This window comes from Perissodus microlepis, chromosome 12 (assembly GCF_051167445.1).
Source record: "Perissodus microlepis isolate ML-2025 ecotype Zambia chromosome 12, ASM5116744v1, whole genome shotgun sequence".
Classification (NCBI taxonomy): domain Eukaryota; kingdom Metazoa; phylum Chordata; class Actinopteri; order Cichliformes; family Cichlidae; genus Perissodus; species Perissodus microlepis.
Window position 1 is genome coordinate 33,487,763 of NC_140472.1, and position 8,204 is coordinate 33,495,966.

At 41.0% G+C, this 8,204-nt stretch overlaps 1 protein-coding gene across 1 annotated transcript; it reads left to right on the plus strand.

Moving 5' to 3' along the window:
• The first annotated feature begins 576 nt into the window (after positions 1 to 576).
• On the plus strand, positions 577 to 6,737 carry prdm8b (PR domain containing 8b). Its single transcript, XM_084946973.1, has 4 exons — positions 577 to 927; positions 3,589 to 3,813; positions 4,376 to 4,607; positions 4,825 to 6,737. Exons 2-4 carry the CDS (start codon positions 3,595 to 3,597, stop codon positions 6,078 to 6,080), a joined length of 1,707 nt encoding a protein of 568 aa, XP_084803099.1. The 5' UTR covers positions 577 to 927; positions 3,589 to 3,594; the 3' UTR covers positions 6,081 to 6,737.
• The last annotated feature ends 1,467 nt before the right edge of the window (positions 6,738 to 8,204 follow it).

The window sequence follows — 8,204 nt, forward strand, 5'->3', positions numbered from 1 at the left end:
CTGGCACGGCGGGAGGCAGCGGGAGCGCGCGGTGCCCCCGGTAATGCCTGCTCAGCTCAGAGTCCAAATTCAAAAAAATTAAAAGTGCTGCGAGTTTAAACCACAGAGAAAGTTGGTTTGTTGCACTGAGCAGTACCACCATGCATAAAGGAGGCTTGGAGCCAAATTTGGAGGGGTTGAAGTGGTGCTTTATTGGGTTAACTTAACAATAACAACAATAATAATGATGATGATAATAACGATAATAATAATGATGATGATGATAATATTCACAGTAATAATAATAATAATGATGATGGAAGAACATTTTTATTCTCTCGACAACTCGAAGCTGCTGTTGGCTTCTCTCCTCTCCCCTCACAATAGAAATCTTCAACTTAAATGTCACTTTATTCCGACCAATACAACCACCAACTATTGTCATCTGAATTACAATAATAATGGGCGGGGGTGAGAGGGGTCTTTATCCCTCCGCACATCCATAAATCGCACGAAATGACAGTCGGCCAGTGAAGAGTTAAAGGGAGGAGACGGAGAGTGACACGCCTCATTGGGTAGATTATGTGCCGCAAACAAAAAGTGTGTGTCGGTGTGCCAGTCAGCCAGAGCATCGGGCCCCATCTGCACGCCTCTCTCTCCCTCTCTCTCTCTCTGTCTGCTTTTATCCGTGCAGCTCTCTCTCCCTGCCCCGCTCCTTCACTGCCAGTGTCGGCGGCAGCAGCAGCACTGTCACTTTCAGCAAACTGGGGAGGAAATGTACTGATACTACGGAGCAGCCCGGGAGTGCATCACCATCTCCATCATCACCTCCATCACCGTCACCGCATCCCCCCTCTCGTCTTTTCGGGGCTTTTTTTTCCCGGATTGATTCGCAGCATCGCTCTCAAATCGTTTGTGGATTATTGTTCCCTCCTCATCGACGGAAAGGTAGGTCTGTGACGTGAAAGCTGTGTGTGGTTCGGATAGTTTTGGAGCAGGAAAAAGGGGGTGGGTTGGGTGGTGGGTTCGCTTTGCGCGGCACACGTCCTGCAGAATAAACAGCAGGAAAGAAAAATAGGGGGGAAAATAAAGCAAACGCAGATGTTTCCTCGCTGTCGCAGTTCAATCACAGCGCTGATTCGGGACAGTTTTAGCGGATGGGTGAAACACCCCCCAGTTTCAGCTCACCCCCACCTGCAGCGGGTTTGGAGGGAGAGGGTGGCTGCTTTCCTCCGGTTTGGATGTACAAACACGCCGCTCGGTGTCTCTTTTTATTAATTCGAGCCTGGCCTTGACTCATATCAGTCACCCGATAATTTGTGAGGCTTTCATCCACCTCAAGCGGCTATTTGGGTTCCTTTGAACATAAAGAGGTTCTGTTTAGTGCCGGAAACATTTTTTTTTTAGCTTCGCATCGCAGCGCCGGGAGCCGCTTTGGAAAGGCTGTGTGCGCAAAATGTTCCAGAGAATCTTCCTGCTGCTGCTAAACGTTTACGAAGTTACAAAATCCTATAAATCAGCCGACTTCAGTGGCAGCTGTTCTTTGTTATTTAATCAAATTTCCACACTTCTTTTAAAACAATAATACTAATGAAAATAATAAATAACAGTAGAAGCCAAACCAGAGGAAAGCATCGCTTTTTCTCTTTTTGCAGCCACAAAACAACTGCGGATACCGGGGACAAACAGACGGTAGCTCATCTGTTCCCACCGCCAATCACCGGCACGAGAGCAGTTATCGATATCCGCCAGTTTATTTCTGAACTGGATCACATTTACGCGCAAAAGCCACGTTTCTCCCTGCGCGCAAGAGTGCACAGACCTTTATCCCAGCTGTGGAGCTTTTAAATGATACTTTAATGATTTTCTAATTAATGGCTTCATTTTTTAGCACGAACTGTGCCAAGACCGCGCCTCGTGGACTATAATAATAATAATAATAATAATAATAATAATGATTATAATAATAATTATTATTATCGTTATCATATAATAATAACTGCACTCTAAACTGTTAATTATAGTTACTTTGTTATAGGCCCAAAGTACAACAGTAAATCATTTTATTCATATTTTGCAGTTGCTAAAATAAACCAAACAGTGATCAGAGAACATTATATACAACATATCATTTCAACAATTTAGGAATGGCTTGTTAAGGAAAAGCTATTTGTCTGAATTTATTGTTTGTATTTATTTATTTATTTCTGCCGTCCTTTGTGCCTAATTTACGGCCGAACAAATGTGCATCAGGTGCAGGCTTCCGCGCTCTGCAGTATTTAAACGCCAGAGGAGGAAGAGGGGAGGAGAGGAGGGAGTGAAAGAGACGCAGCCGTCTAAACACACACATTCAGAGGTTAGAAAGGGAGAAAAGAAATAATTAACTGGTCGTGCTGCTTTAATTACAGTCTCAGAGGGGAAAGTGGCGGATTATGGTAATGAGGCGACATACGCTGCCGCTTGTAGAAAGGAGAGAAAGGTTGGCTGACATGAAATCACTGACTTTGACAGACCACTTGAAACCCATTGGACATGCTCTCTCCGTTGGACGTGCTCGGACCTCACCAGCTCCTACTGAGGGTGCCGTCGTCTTATTATCCTTCTCTTTTTTTCTCCTTTGTAACAAAAACAGTCTTCAGACAATGTGAGAAATCCAACAAAACCAGACACGATATTAAATGGATAAAGATAATATTTATAGAAAAATCAATGATCACACAAGCGTGAAGCACAGTCAGCTCACTGGAAAAGTAAGGACGTTAAAAGTGACTCTGGGAACACTGTAGGAAATTCAGTAAACGCTTTAACAGGAAGCACCTGGAAATACTGAAGCCCCAAACTTTTTTTTTTTCATAGTAATTTTTTATTTTCATTTTTCTTTCATCAGGCAGAGAGGACATTGAGGGAGTCCGCGAAGGCCTTCTGATGTTAAAATTAGCATTAATACTTTATTATATCACTTATGCGAACATTATATAATAATAATCTGATTGGATTAATAGCCGTGTATTCTATTATTAACAAGAAAAAACATTCCAGATTGTTTTATTCCTATACACATATCGCTTATTTTTACAGACAGCATTATTATTATTATTATTATTATTATTATTATTGATGATAATAATAATAATAATAATAATAATAATAATTAATTAATTAATTAATAAAAAATCACGTGATCACTCATCTCTGATTGATTTAGTTTTTTATTGTCGCTTTGTTTATTGTGATTGTTATATAATCGGATATTGGGAAACTACATCATCAATATGCTGAAAGTGTTGCCGTCATGAACTTATTACGTGGTTTGAATAAATTAAAAGGAAAAAAAAACGGGCCCCTCAACGACGCCCTTGACAGCTGGTTTAGCCAATCTGTCTAGGAAGAGATTTATTTCCTATCAGCTGGTACAGCGGAGGGTATAATCCACTAAATAACCAAAGGTTAGGCTCCAATGTGTGATTTGTTTTTGCTTGATGAATATATTAAAGAGGAAATTACGCATTTTGGGGATAAATGACAAAAAAGAGGAAATCTGATGATTTCCGTTAGACATTTTTGAGGCCTGTACTGACGCTGGTTTCTCGTGGTTCCGTGTGTCCGCAGTGTGACATGGAGGAGTCCAGCTCTCAGAAGTTGGTGTGGGATGGGGACGCCAAAGCGGTGCAGCAGTGTCTCACGGACATTTTTACGAGCGTCTACACAACGTGCGACATCCCGGAAAACGCCATTTTCGGGCCTTGCGTGCTGAGCCACACGTCTCTGTATGACAGCATCGCCTTCATAGCTCTGAAATCCACCGACAAACGCACAGCACCTTATATATTCAGGGTAAGTGGAGCTTTATTTTGATCACAAATTTGAAATAATTTTATTTTAATGCATCCCTTATACAGGTTTTAATTAGCTCAATTTTTGGTAATTATGACTGAAGACAGATTTTACTGATTGGCATCTAAACCGGCCTAAATTGACAATGTTTTTAATTTCTGTGAATTTATTTCTGTCCAATAATTAAATATATCCCTAGAGATGAAAACCAAAAGGCTAAAAAAAGGAATAAATACAACATATATGGTCACTCAAATCTTAATGTCATACTAGTAGATTTTGCTTGTTTTTAATAGCTATAGTAATTTGCTTAATTTCAAGTGGAAAATTAGGTTTATTGAAGCATTGTGAACATTTTTTGTCTTCCCTGAATTATTTTTTTAAACTTAGATTCCAAACTATAAAAATACACGTTGTGCCCTCCTTGTTTCTGCAGCAGTTTGGGGGTAATTCTCTCTTCCCATTTGCATCTAAAAAACAGCCTGAGAGGTTTATGGGGTGGAAATAATTTGAAATTAATTATTTAAGTATTAACCCAAAATGCTCTTGCTTGATGGTACAGGTGGACACTTCAGCGGCCAACAGCACCTCGGAGGGCCTGATGTGGCTGCGGCTGGTCCAGTCAGCCCGGGACAAAGAGGAGCAGAACCTGGAGGCCTACGTGAAGAACGGCCAGCTCTTCTACCGCTCGCTCCGACGCATCGAGAAGGACGAGGAGTTGCTGGTCTGGTACGGCAAAGACCTCATCGACCTGCTGCTGCTCAGTTCCAGCAGAGTGCCTCCCAAAAGCAAAGGTGAGCCAGTCAAGACAGTAAAGTGTTTCAGCTTGTGTTTAAACCATGACATTTATTGTTTTCTTCTTTTAGTTTTTACTTTGATTTCATCCGATGCAGGCTTCACTATCACGCACAATGCACTAAAGAATACATAAAGTTATATTTACTGCAATGCAGTACAAAGGTCATATTCTTGAAGTAAATTTTCAATAATTTCCATTTGTCCTCCGGTTAGGTTCATCCCACCACTCCTGTCCGGACTGCAGCCAGCGGTTCCAGTTTGAGTTCCCTTTCTTGGCCCATCTCCGGTTCCGTTGCACCAAGAGACTGCAGAGCATTGCTGCAGCCGACGAGGAGCACAGCAAAGACAGCGGCACAGAGCGACCAAACGCAACCCCAACCAGGACCAGCCCAAAGGTAGTCCGCTCCGAAGGTTTCAGCAGTCCTCAGGACAACAATAAACCCTCCACAGACTTTCATAACCTAGCCAGGGATCTAGAGAACAACCGGACCAGCCCGCCGAGTGACAAGGAGGCCGAGATCTGCAGCGAGAGCTCGGGCAAGAGGAAGTTCTCCGAAATAGAGGACAGGGAGTGCAGAGGACCCAGCCTTCCGCAGTCCAAGTCTAAAGACGAGCTTGCAACGTCTGTGCAGAATTACAGAGGAGCATATGGCCTAGAGGACAACCACCGGTCCTTCTCCCCACCAGGCTCCATAGAGCTGGGGGAGGTAAAGCGCAGCGCTTTTACTGAGGTTAAGTCAGCCCAGCACTCCAAACAGCACAGCAGCAGCAAAAGTCTCCAAAGCTCCAACTCTGAAAACAAAGATGGAGGTCGGCCCAGCAGCAACCCCTCGGAGAAGCACCTTAGCATCAGGTCTGTGCTGTCAGAGACGCAGCCGCCACAAAGCTCGCCCATGGGCAGTGCTTTCACCTCCGTCAGCCAGCAAGGAGGTGGCAGTGGTGGGGAGAGGAAGAGTGCCTTCAGTCAGCCATCTCGCTCCTTTTCGCAGATCTCACCACTGGTGATGCCACCCAAGCTGCTGGACTGCCACCCAGCGGTGGGCGACACCATCTCCTCCAACAGACTCTACCAGGCTGACCACCTTGCTGCCAAGCTGCAGGGTGCAGAACTGGGCGCCAACTGCCCCGTGCCGGGCGGCATGGCCAAGCAGAACCCCTTTGTCTATGCCACCGCCTTCTGGCCCAAGAACTCCGGACCTATCCAGCTTCAGATGCCCTCAGCTCTCACCCTGCTGCCTCCCTCATTCACCTCGCTCTGTCTGCCCGCTCAGAACTGGTGCGCCAAGTGCAACGCCTCCTTCCGCATGACCTCAGACCTGGTTTACCACATGCGATCCCACCACAAAAAGGAGTACTCCATGGAGCCTCTGGTCAAGCGGCGGCGCGAGGAGAAGCTCAAGTGCCCCATATGCAATGAGTCCTTCCGGGAACGGCATCACTTGTCACGTCACATGACCTCCCATAACTGACTTTTTAAAACTAACAAGGACGAGACTTTTGTTTAACATGGACGGATTGTCAACCTGCCTGGATTTAAGCACTCCAACTGGAAACAGACCACTTAAAAACACAAGAACACCCCTTGCACTTACTTTCACTTTGGACTATAATCTTTGAATTCCTTTTCTGTCTGTTTGCTTTTACTCCCCTGTAAAAACAATTAATGTTTTGGGTGTATGCAAATGCGTTTTGACTTCAAAAATGAATCTATTTATGAAAAGTTCACTTAAAAGTTTGAGAATAAGGGAAGATTTAAATATGTGTAATTGTACAGTAAGTTGTATTTTATATCATATAAATGCAAATATAGAGAAAAATGACAAATGTAGTCATACATCATGGTTTACAACACAGCAAGTTTTTTCATGTCTACAACGAATATGGACACAAATTGGGGATATTATGTCAGACTATATTTCAGAGTGCATGTAATATTAAATGATATTGATTTAAGATGCAGTCTATACATTACAATGTAAATAATTTGTTTTATTTGAAATACAAAGTGTAATATTTTGTGTCAGTGGGGAATAGTTTCAGTGTTTCTTCCTTTTGCGGGAATTTACTACTTGATAGTTTATCTAATCATGTTGAATGCATTGACAATAAAATAGCTTTATTTTCAACCTGTGGCCTTCATGGATTTTTTTTAACTGCAACTCAAATATACATTAAATAAAATCTTTATATATTCTGTGTTTTGTATTCATACATTAAAACATTAATTTGAGGGATGCAAAAAGTGGACAAAACCCAAAGGTCACATTTTTTTTTTACCTTATTTACATTTTTTTATAAGAAATTGATTTTATATATTGCCAAAGCTCAGTGTTATTAAAATAAATATAAACACATTATGTAATTTTTTTCCAACACACTCCAAAATAAAGACACTTATTACAGTTAATAAATCTGATGATGAAATATTTATTATACATTATATGGATATATGGTTATCTACTATGTTTCCTCCTTGGAAATGAGCATTATTATTACTATTATTATTATTATTATTATTATTACAGCCATTGTCTTTTTTAAGTAGGACACATTATCCACTTAATTAAACTTTTAAATAATAATAAAAAAAACCTTTATCATACCTGCACATTGGGTGTTTCCCGTTGATAATATGGTCTTGTATTTATCGAAATAAAGTTTATGTAATAGAAAAAAATATATATAAAATGTTCCGACTGTTCTTTTTTTTTTTTTAGTTTTTAATTTTTATTTATTTTTTTATTTAAAGCAAAAAGTACATGGCCATGATTTTCAGGCTTCTCGGTAAGCGACCTATTGTTTTACTTTACTGAATAAAATCCGCGCCGTACGCCTACATTTACGATTCGTTTCCATTAAATCACTGGACTTTTTTTTTTTCTTTGAAGAGCCGTGAACTGCCAGTTACAGAGAAGCCACGAGTTTCCCATAAATCAATACGTGAAAATAATTTAAATTTATAATTTTTTAAACACGCCGCAAACTGAAGACAGCAGTGAAGTGCTGCTGTAAAACACCCAAATAACAACCGTCTATCAGCCTGACGGTGACCTTTAATCTGCAGGATATTTATGTTAAAGAAAATCAAACAAGAAAACAAAAAACAGAGTGATAGAAAGTAAAACGTGATAATATTTTTGCATCTGTTCTCTGTATTTCCACCACGTTATGAAAAAGCAAATATAAAAAAAAATACCACCGGGTAGGAAACGTTTCAGGACACGAGCTGAACAGAAACTGGTTCAAGCGCGCCATCAAGTGGTCTGTAAGCAAACTGCACAAGCGGAGATCACACTGGGCAGCCATAACGAGTTAGGATATATATGTGGAAAACTAAAACCCTTAAATTATATGTAATTTAAGATCTTTGTTTTTAACGAGGCATCAGAATCATTATATGACTCATACCTGTAACCATGACAATATCCCTATATGACCATGGCTGATATATATATATATTTCTATTGTTTCTACTAAAATATCAACTGTGTCTCAAATCCACTGTGACACTGGTTCTTGGAGGAATGAATATTTGACCACTAAAAGTACACAAGCATCAAAGAGTATATGGTAAAATATCACAGCCGTAGTTT